Source organism: Callospermophilus lateralis, chromosome 15 (assembly GCF_048772815.1).
Source record: "Callospermophilus lateralis isolate mCalLat2 chromosome 15, mCalLat2.hap1, whole genome shotgun sequence".
Classification (NCBI taxonomy): Eukaryota; Metazoa; Chordata; class Mammalia; order Rodentia; family Sciuridae; genus Callospermophilus; species Callospermophilus lateralis.
The window spans coordinates 41,635,388-41,646,617 of NC_135319.1; the positions used below are offsets into that span (position 1 = coordinate 41,635,388).

General features: G+C 37.2%; 1 protein-coding gene across 2 annotated transcripts in view; it reads left to right on the forward strand.

Moving 5' to 3' along the window:
* Window positions 1-10,107, forward strand: part of Vps26a (VPS26 retromer complex component A) — a 35,612-nt gene extending 25,505 nt beyond the window's left edge. For both annotated transcript variants that reach the window (XM_076834687.1, XM_076834688.1), the window contains 3 exons: window positions 3,431-3,499; window positions 5,460-5,602; window positions 8,367-10,107. In XM_076834687.1, the coding sequence (XP_076690802.1) occupies window positions 3,431-3,499; window positions 5,460-5,602; window positions 8,367-8,480 (326 nt within the window). In that variant the 3' untranslated portion in view covers window positions 8,481-10,107. The remainder of the gene's footprint in view (window positions 1-3,430; window positions 3,500-5,459; window positions 5,603-8,366) is intronic.
* The last annotated feature ends 1,123 nt before the right edge of the window (window positions 10,108-11,230 follow it).

The window sequence follows — 11,230 nt, forward strand, 5'->3', positions numbered from 1 at the left end:
CAACTTAGGAAGGCCCTAAGCAAGTTAGTGAGACCCTGACTCAAAATAAAAAAACAAAATGGGCTGGGGATATGATACCAAAAGAAAAACAAACAAACAAACAAAAAAACCTCAACAATAACACAAAAACGTTACTTGAGTTTCTCATTTGTTGTTTAAAAAGAAATTGTTTAAACTTTTGTTTTTAATTTTATTGTTTTAAGTAATCAATAAGTTTGACCTTTTTTTTTTTTTTTTTTTTTTTAAAGAGAGAGAGAGAATTTCAATATTTATTTTTCAGTTTTTGGCGGACACAACATCTTTGTTTGTATGTGGTGCTGGGGATCGAACCCAGGCCGCACGCATGCCAGGCGAGCGCGCTACCACTTGAGCCAAATCCCCAGCCCCAAACTTTTTTTTTTTTTTTTAATATTTATTTTTTAGTCGTAGTTGTACATAATACCTTTATTTATTTATTTTTATGTGGTGCTGAGGATTGAACCCAGGGCCTCGCACATGCTAGGCGAGCGCTCTACTACTGAGCTACAACCACAACCCCTAAACTTTTTTCTTGATAAAAAAATTATGTTCTAGTATAGAAAATTTTTAGTTTTTGATACTGAGGGATTGAACCCAGGGGAACTTTACTACTGAGTAACATCCCCAGTTCTTTTTTATTTTGAGGCAAGGCCTTGCTAAATTGCTGAGACTGACCTCAAACTTGCAATCCTTCTGCCTCAACCTATTGAGTCACTGGGATTACAACTGTGAGCCACCACTCCCAGCAATTGCAGAAAATTTTAAATGAGGCGTTGTTCCCTCATCCAGCTCTCCACCCTCTTAACCACTTCCACTGCTTCGGACTTGGGCAGCTTTATCACCAGAGTCCCTGAACTCCAGCTTTCTTTTTAACCTACTGCATTGCATCATCAGTGTGTCCCCCCATGTCAGACACTGCCATGACACTAGCTCCGAGATCACCACAGAAGACTTAGAGGAGAAGAAGTTGTGGAGGAGGCAGCTAATGAAAGGATCCCCTTGCTAATGGGAATGTTAATGAGGAAAAGGGGGAGCAGGAAGCTGACAATGAGATAGATGAAAGAGAGGAAGAGGAGGAGACCATGGCAGCTGCCAAAAAGTGGGCAGCTGAAGATGGAAGATGTCGAGAATAATGATATGTTGATGCCAAAAAGCAGAAGACTGATGAGGATGACTAGATAGCAAAGAATGAAAAGTTAAACTGATTAAGGAATAAAGAAAGTCCACTGTGAATTATTCACCCTCCACTTCCCATCTCAGAATCTAAACATGGTTACCTTTGGGTAGAGAGTGCTCCTGTCTGCCCACCTTGGGCACCACCTGCAGATGATGTACTTTCCACCACCCAATCAAAACCACAGTGTGAATATTGAAGATGGGAGGTGAAAAAGAACCAACACTTCAAGATCCTGATTTTTTTCTTAAAAAGTACTTTAAGAAAATTTGTTTGCATTTTTTATTTACATTTTAATTTTTGTACATATTATTAGTAGTCAGCCATTTTTTTTTAAAGAGAGAGAGGGAGAGAGAGAGAAAATTTTAATATTTATTTATTTATTTTTTTAGTTTTCGGCGGACACATCATCTTTCTTTGTATGTGGTGCTGAGGATTGAACCCGGGCACGCGCATGCCAGGCGAGCGCACTAGCACTTGAGCCACATCCCCAGCCCAGTAGTCAGCCATTTTTAATGATCTTGAACAGACAAGACTTTGGAGCGTTTTCTGTCCTACTTGTGATTTTACTTGTGTTATTACCATGTTCAGTATAATCTCAAAGGAGAAAAAAAAAAAAACAACAGAAAAATATAATCTTTTTTTTTTTTTTTTTTACCAGGGATTGACCAAGGGGCACTTAATCACTGAGCCAAATCCCCAGCCCTTTTTTTATATTTTATCTGACAGGATCTCGCTAGGTTGCTTTGTGCCTTGCTAAGTTGCTGAGGCTGGCTTTGTGATCCTCTTACCTCAGCCTCCCAAGCAGCTGGGATCACATGCTTGTGCCACCACACCTGGCTAAAAAAAAAACTTATTCCAAGCATTCCAGTAACTTTTTTTTTTTTTGGTATACTTACTTCCACCATGCGGCCAGCGCAATGGTTTCATTAATGAGGTTCTTGGCATAAAAGTTAGCTAGTGAGATCGAAATAAACACACAGACTCAGTTACCTTTTTCTATGACCAGGTCCGAGACGGCTCCCCTCTCTGGTTTCCACCTCTAACCACCCGGTAGGGCAGCAAGGATTACTCAGGGCTAGCAGGAGAGAGAGAGAGAGTACGCCAGGGAGTAGCCTTTTATTGGAGAACAAGAAATTCAGGGGAGAATTCCATCCAATGAAGGTTGAAGGGGGGGCCGCACTTCAAGGTCAGGGTCAGTGATTGGGCCCCCGGGGTCAGTGGTCAGTCACACCCCCACACGGACGGGTTCTCTCAACAGGAGAGGGCCGGGAAAATTCCGACACAGCCAGAAGCCTCAGGCCCAAACCGGGAGTCACCCAGTCACGTGTGGAAATGGCTCCCGAAAACTTACTTTCTTTTTAAGTATTTTTTTTAGTTGTTGATAGACCTTTATTTTATTTATTTATATGTGGTACTGAAAATCAAACCCAGTGCCTCACACGTGCCAGGCAAGTGGGCTACCACTGAGCCCCAGCCCCAGCCTTGTGTATATACACTTTAGCTATACTATAAGTAGTTGGTTTGTATGAGATGATTAAAAAGGCCAAAGATAGGGCTGGTGATATAGCTCAGTTGGTATAGTGCTTGCCTTGCATGCATAAGGCCCAGTGTTCAATCCCCAGTACTACACACAGACACACCCAAATGGCCAAAGATAAAATGGTCCCCCCCCCCTTTATTTGTATATGAAGTTGCTCTTTATTTTTTTGGCCTGTTTGATGTATGTGTGAAACAATGTTGTCCAACAATAAATCAGAATTTTATTTTGCTGATTTGTTCTAACAAAGGAAAAAGAAAATTTTAAATACAAAAAATATACTCATCAGCAACAACAGCCTTTAATCTTTAATAGTAAGAGTAGATCAAGCCAGGTTCGGTGGCGCATACCTGTAATCCCAGCATCTTGGGAGGCTGAGGCAGGAAGATTTTGAGTTCAAAGCCAGCCTCAGCAAAAGCGAGGTGCTAAGCAACTCACTGAGACCCTGTCTCTAAATAAAATATAAAACAGGGCTGGGGATCTGGCTCAGTGGTTGAGTGCCCCTGAGTTCAATCCCCAGTACCAAAAAAAAAAAAAAAAAGTAGATCAAGAACTATAAATGAATAAGGAACATTTTCACAAAATGGGGAAAAAATAATAGTAAAATAATGTGGTTGGAAATAGAAGAAGGTATAAGGCTGGGGATTATATTCTGGAAGTATTTAAATTAATGCCATTTACATTATTACATTTACCAGGACCCAGTACCACAACAGAAACAGAAACAATCGCCAAATATGAAATAATGGATGGTGCACCAGTAAAAGGTAACACTCTTCCCATTTACTTCTGTGTACGGCAAACAGAAGTGTTTTGGTCAGTTTAGTTTGTGAATATTCATTCATTATAAAAGTATTTATGAATTTCTTTTTCCCACATTTTTATTGTTGCATTATAATTGTACATACTAACGGGATTTCTTGTTATATTTATCAATTCTTAAAATGGTTCTTATGATGATTTTTTTTTTTAAGGATCTCTATATAGCTGCTGAGAAGACTGTAATAATACTTCCTAGTCGGAAATAAATTTGGTTAAATATTTCACTCAGTTCAGATTTAGAATTCAGAAGAGACAATTTTATGCATCTCCTTTCTGGTTCTGAATTTGTAATTTTTTATTGTTTTCTGTTACAATAGTTCATCTGTGTACATCTTTTTATTCTCACATTGACCATGAGATACAGTATAACTGAGCATTAATTCCTGTCAGATTTTGGAGTCATCATAGTCTCCAAAAAAAAAAAAGAGCAGTTAGTTCCCTAACTAGATAACCTTTAGTATCTGAGACAATGAAACCAGTACTTAACCAACCTCCTGAGCTGATTTCAGGTGTGGACCACCACATTCAGCTCTAAAACTTACTTTTTATATGAAGTATTTATCATAAAACTTATTCTCATTTGAAAGACTTTGGTGAGTTTTGAATGAAGACCTATATAACAGAAAACTTAAATCATAGTTAAATAGTAATTTAGAAGAGAAAGTTCACTCCATTAAGGTGGCCATAATGCTATATAATTCAACATATGTAATTTATAATTTTAAAATAAGTTACATGATATTTGCAATTTCCAGATCAGTTGCACGTTATGGCACTACTGGAGAAAGTGTTTTATTTCCCACAGGCATTCATTTGAAAGACTGTTGTATGTGTAGGTTTAAAAAAAATTTTTTTTGTCTGAATTTTTTTCACTTTGGAATTACTTCAAAAAGTAGCTACCATTTATGGAGTGCAGGTTGTGGATGAGGCATTGCAGGTGAGGTGCTCTAAAGCTCCCTACCACTGTTCAAGTTAGATGCTTATATCCTATATTTTACACCTTGAAATTAAGGTGCCAAGGTTCAAAACTATACAAAAGGTGGGGGAGCTAATCATGACAGAGGAGAGGTTTGAACCTAGACCTTTTTGACTCTAAAGCCCATATGTTTGTACTTACGTTATACAACATTACTTGCAAAATTTCACCAATCATACATTTTTATGAAGTGATAGGTTTTATACCTTTCAACAAATAAATGTGCATAAAAAATACTACATAAAATATTAAAAAGAGAACATGCAAATAATTACTGTCCTTAGGAAAACAGAAGCCATGTGAACTTTTTGGTAATGAAGGCATGTTGTCATTCTGTACATGTTTGTTTTAGATGGATTAGTAAAAAGTTTTTAACATTTTATACATGGTTAGAAATTAGGTAAACTTGTGAAAGTAGAAAAATAAACTAAACTACTGGCTGGCACTGTTGTAAAGTCTATGTATTTTAACCCACGTAGCTCTTATAAATTCCCTATTGGAGGAGTATTGCTTGTCTTCATTTTGCAGTGAGGAATTTGAAACAGAATAAATCCCTAAAGCCAAGGTCTTATAGCCAGTAAGTGGTGGAACTGAAATTTGACATAGGCATTTTGACTCTAGAGCACTGATTTTCATCAAGGGGTAACTTTGTCCTCCAAGTGACATTTGGTATTGTCTGGAGACATTTTTAGCTGTCATAGTTGGGGAGTGCTCCTGGCTTCTGCTGGGTAGAGGCCAAGGATGCTGCCAAGTGCATAGGACCTTCCCCATAACAACCAATTATCCAGCCCAAAATGTCAGTAGTGCCTATTGCTCCTTCTCATGAGGAAGAGGAATTGAAGCATTAGTGTCTCCCTTGTAATGCTTAGTCCTAGGTTTTATGTGACTAATCATCTTTTAGAATTAAATGGAAATTGCTTTTATTTCAGGTGAATCCATTCCAATAAGACTGTTTTTAGCAGGCTATGATCCAACACCAACAATGAGAGATGTGAACAAAAAATTTTCAGTAAGGTACTTCTTGAATCTAGTGCTTGTTGATGAGGAAGACAGAAGGTACTTCAAGCAGCAGGTATGGTTCCACCCACGCTAGTCATTTTAGATGTAAAATCACCGAGAAAGCACTCTCTTTTCTAAGCATCATACCGGGCAGGTCGGGTGGGGGAGGTTCTAAATAATTTAAAATACTGAGAGTATAATAAAGAGTAGGTATTGTGATAGACCTCTCCCCAGTCATTCTGTAGGATTCTGAAATGAACTGTAATTTTTCAAGGCTTTTATTTTTTTCTCTTCAAAAGCTTTTTTTTTTTTTTTTTTTTAAGTAGAAACAATATAGCAGTACTTGCTGTTCAAAAAAATTCAAGCAATTAAGAACAAAGAAGGTGGGGCTGAGGCTGTTGCTCAGTGGTAGAGCATTTGCCTAGCATGTGTGAGGCACTGGGTTTGATCCTTGGCACCACATAAAAATAAATAAATAAAATAAAGGTATTGTGTCCATCAACAAAAGGAAAAAAAAAAAAAAGAACAAGGAAGTAAAGGCCAACAAAATTCCTTTAAAAAATCAATAGTTTCTTGAATATTTTTCTCATCAATTATTATAGATCTCCATGGTCACTTTTTTTTTTGGTGGTGGTGGTACTGCAGACTGAACTCATGGCTTTACCTGGGCTTAGGCAAGTACTCTACTACCTAGCTACATCCTAGCCCTTTATTTATTTATTTTAAAGAGAGAGAGAAAGAGAGATTTTTAAATATTTATTTTTCAGTTTTCGGTGGACACAACATCTTTATTTTTATGTGGTGCTGAGGATCAAACCCAGCGTCCCTGCGCGTTACCACTTGAGCCACATCTCCAGCCCCCCTAGCCCTTTATTTTAAGATAGGGTTTTGCTAAGTTGCTTAAGCTAATCTTGAACTTGTGACCCTCCTGTCTCAGCCTTTTGCGCCTAGGTTGTTGTATTTTTTTGTTGTTGTTGTAATTGTTATTTTGGTGCTGGGGATTGAACCCAGAGGCCCATAACTACTGAGCCATATCCCCAGCCCATTTTATTTTTTATTTTGAGACAGAGACTGGTAAGTTGCTTAGGGCCTTGCTAAGTTGCTGAGACTGGCTTTGAAGTTGTGATCCTCCTGCCTCAGTCTCCTGAGCCACTGGGATTACAGGTATATGCCACCACATCCAGGATTGTTTCTTTTTTTTTTTTTTTAAAGAGAGAGTGGAGGGAGGGAGGGAGAGAGAGAGAGAGAGAGAATTTTTAATATTTATTTTTTAGTTTTCGGCAGACACAACATCTTTGTTTGTATGTGGTGCTGAGGATCGAACCCGGGCCGCACGCATGCCAGGCGAGCGCGCTACCACTTGAGCCACATCCCCAGCCCCAGGATTGTTTCTTAATGAAGACTACATTTGAAGGATTTGGGGGTTTTCATTTTTCCCTTATTAAGCAGTTTTGTTATAAATGTACGCGTGTTGACTCAGCCCTAATACTTCTTATTTTTGGTACTGGGGATTGAATCTAGGGGTGCTTAACTACTGAGCCACATCCCAGCTCTTTATTTTATTTAGAGACAGGCTCTCCCTAAGTTGCTGAGGTTGGCTTTAAACTCGTGATCCTATTGCCTTAACCTCCTGAGCCACTGGGATTTCAGGTGTGCACCACCACATTCAGCTCTAAAACTTACTTTTTATATGAAGTATCTATCATAAAACTTGTTCTTATTTGAAAATCAGCCTTTGGTGAGTTTTGAATGAAGATTTATATAACAGAAAACTTAAATCAGTTAAATAGTCATTTAGAAGAGAAAGTTCACTCCATTAAGGTGGCCATAGTGCTGTATAATTCAATGTATGTAATTTATAATTTTAAAATAAGTTACATGACATTTGGAATTTCCAAATCAGTTGCACGTTATGGCACTATTGGAGGAAGTGTTTTGTTTCCCACAGGCATTCATTTGGAAGGCTGTTTTATGTGTTGGTTTAAAAAAACAAAAAACACTAGCTAGTCATCACTTGATGAAGGAGATTATGTTAGGAATTGGTTAGAGTTAGGATTTAGGCAGAGTAACAAGGATTTGATTATGTAAGGGAAATGGTAGGACATTTGGTGTGCATTACAGGTAGAGAGTGATTGATTTTGACTGGTAGGGGAGAAGCATGTATGGAGGGAAGCTGGTCGTGTTTTAGATTTAGGGTATGGAGGGCCCTGAATATGTTTGGAGATTTATCCCGAGGCACTGATAACTATTGAAGAGTAATTCAAACAATGTTTTACAAGATTAATCTGGTAGTGATATGAAGGATGAATTAGAAAGGGGTCTCAGGCAAGAGCCATCTATGAGGAAGTTGGTTTAGTATCTAAGGTTGAAATGACAAAGAGTTTGAACTTGGATGAGGGCAGTGTAACAAGAAGCCACAGGATAGATTTTAGGACTTTCTTTAAAGCAGTAATAGCCAGGACTTTGTTCCAGATTTGACTGGCAATGTTGTGCCTGGTGCTGGTTCAGGGAGCAGGGAGGCATAAGATACAGTCCAGGATTGAAATCAGAAGAAAGTGGCTTAGTCGGGAAAGATTTTATTTATTTATTTATTTATTTATTTATTTATTTATTTTTAAAAATTTACGTATGTGGTGCTGGGGATCAAATCCAGGGCCTTGTGCATGCAAGGCAAGAATTCTACCAATTGAGCTGCATCCCCTGCCCAGTCAGGAAAGATTTTGTAGAGAGAAATTTAATTGTGTTAAAATTGAAGTAGCAGTCAGTATTTCCATGGTGAAAATTGAAGACATAATGGAGAACATTAATTTGTGGTTATCTCTCATTTACTTTTGTAGGAAATCATCTTATGGAGAAAAGCTCCTGAAAAACTGAGGAAACAGAGAACGAACTTTCACCAGCGATTTGAGTCTCCAGAGTCACAGGCATCTGCTGAACAGCCTGAAATGTGAACTGAAAAGAAGGAAAAAAAAAAAACAAAAAAAACTGTAACTGTTGAAATTAAGTTCAGCAGGTTAAAGATGGTTGCAGCTTGTAGGGGCGGGGTGGGGGGAAGCCAAAACTCCATGCATAACAGTCTTCCTTTATCTTACAGTGCTGCATTTACTTTACAGTATAACTAAATGTATGTACCTACATTTTACAAAGTGCTTTCTTTGAGACACTGGAGATTTCTTAGGCTGCCCTTATTTTTTTTTTTTAACTGCACAGTTTGATGATGAGCACTCAGATATGCATCAGCATAAACATTAAAGATTTTCATGCAGGTAGGCTGGGATTTGTAATTTTGCTTTCTTTCTGCATAATGTTGATTATAAATCTTTTTCTCCTTTTTTTTTTCTTTGTGCTAATAATTACCTCTTACTCTCTCCATGCAAAAAATTAAATATTTTGTGTTCAAATAAAACTAGAAAACCTGATTAACCCTTACATCCTGCAAAGACTTAAAATATAGCATCTCGGTGTTTTTGAGAATTCCATTTGTTTTTATGTATGTATTTGAGAAATGTATATGAATTTTTTCATTGTAGGTGTTTCTGGGTCTGCCATTTCATGGCTTCTTGTGTTTTATCCTCTTTGAAGTCTTTTATAGTATGAATGTAAAATTTTTTCCCAAGGGATGAGGTGGCTTTTCATTTTGGCACTTGAGTCCCACTGCCTCATATTAAGTAACCATTTTGCTACAACTTTCCAGCAGTACTACCATATGTGTTCTGCAGTGTGGAGTTGATGTATGTTGGCATTTTAGAACTTGCTAAAACTATATGAATTTTTCCATAAATACTTTGAAACATATGTGTATATATATATATTTTTAAATTTAAAGAGTCTTTTTGCCACATTTATGCAAATATCATTTTCTTGACTTTACAAATTTGTTCTTTTCACTTTTCAGTGGAAAATTTGGGGGAATCAGGAGGAACTTGTGAAGCATGTAGCTAACCCAGATATGCACAGTTTCATGTTTGTTAAACTGGAGCTTTGGCTAGTTCAGACTCCATTAAACTTCACCAGTCTGTTTTAATTTTTTTTAAACACTAAAGTCATTTGTTCAACATTTCTTAAAAGAAGGTTGCAGTTATCTGAACATATGTATGGGATCTGATCTCAAATACACTAAATGTGGAGTGTGGGAACCAAAACAAAGCCTCCTATGTGAAAACTATTTTCACTTATGGTTCATTGGTTTTTGTACCAATATTTAAAAATACTTCAGTGCAAGTTTTGTCAGTTAACCTTACTTTATGAGTAAGCTAAATAATCCAAATTACATTTCTTTAAACCTGTTTTACTACTATGGCACTTTGATAAAATGGTCGGTAACCAACTTTATTTACTGGCCAAAGGTTCCATGTACCATGTGCTGGAGCATCTATTTTAAATGGGGGTATCTATGAATGGTAACGTTTTCCTTCATGTAAGTGCCTGTTCAGAGTTTCAGATTTTAAAAATGCCAAATATTTTCATGGTCACTTGCATGTAGTAATCTAGAAAATATTCAAAGATTTTGAAAACCAAGTTGTATTTAACCAGCCTCAAATTGTGCAACCATGTATAATAAAGAATTTGAAACAGAAACTGAGCTTGCAGTTTGATTAAAATAGCTTTATTTTCAAAGTCTTCTCATTGTTAGAATTAATGTTGAGGATCGGATCACTCAAGAGTTTAGGAAGCTACAATTGTGACAAGTTTTCATAAGTAAGGCTTTTAATTAAGTTTACTTAAAACACTTGTCATATACAAGATGCTTTTTCACTTTGCTGGAGACTTTTTGTTGCATAACCAACTTGAAAAGTAATCTGAATTCAGTATTTGATAATTTGAGTCCAAAGTGGTCAGTAACTGGGCTTGGTGGAGCACACCTGTAATGCTAGCAACTCAGGAAGCTGAGGCAGAAGGATCACAGGTTCAAGGCCAGCCTCAGCAATTTAGTGAGGCCCTAAGCAACTTAGATCCTGTCTCAAAATAAAAAAAGGACTGGTGATGTAACTCAGTGGTAGAGCATTATATGTATTCAAACCCTAGTACTAAAAAAAAAAAAAAAAAAAGAGAAAAGTGGCCAGCTAGAAATAATAAACTGAAAAAGAAATCTGTTTTTAATAAAGAATACAATGCCTAATAACCAGTTCAGTGATTCTCATTATGGCTGCATGTTAAAATCATCTTAGTAGCTTTTAAAAATAATCATGGTTGCTGGGTACACACCTGTAATCCCAGCAGCTCGGGAGGCTAAGGCAGGAAGATCGCGAGTTCAAAGCCAGTCTCAGCAGTTTATTTAGCGAGGCTCTAAGCAACTTAGTTGAGACCCTATCTCCAAATAAAAGATAGAAAAGGACTGGGGATGTGGCTCAGTGATTAAGCACCCCTTGGTTCAATCTCCGTTATCAAAATAAATAAATAAATAAACAAACCATGGCCGGATCTCACTGAGACTACTAAAACCAGTACCTCAGAGACTAGGACATTAAAAAAAAAAGGGTTGAGAAACACTAATTTAGACCTTCAAATGGTTATTTCCTCTCATTAGTGAAAAATTTTCTTATTTTGATACAGGTGAGGAACACTCTGTTACACTAAGTGCTTGGAGACGGTGCATTAAATTGACAAAAAAAAATACACAAAAGAAAGAACCCATTTTATAACATGAGGGTTCACAAAAATGTGATTCAAAGAAGTGGGTAGGATTTGGGGTTTATTATAT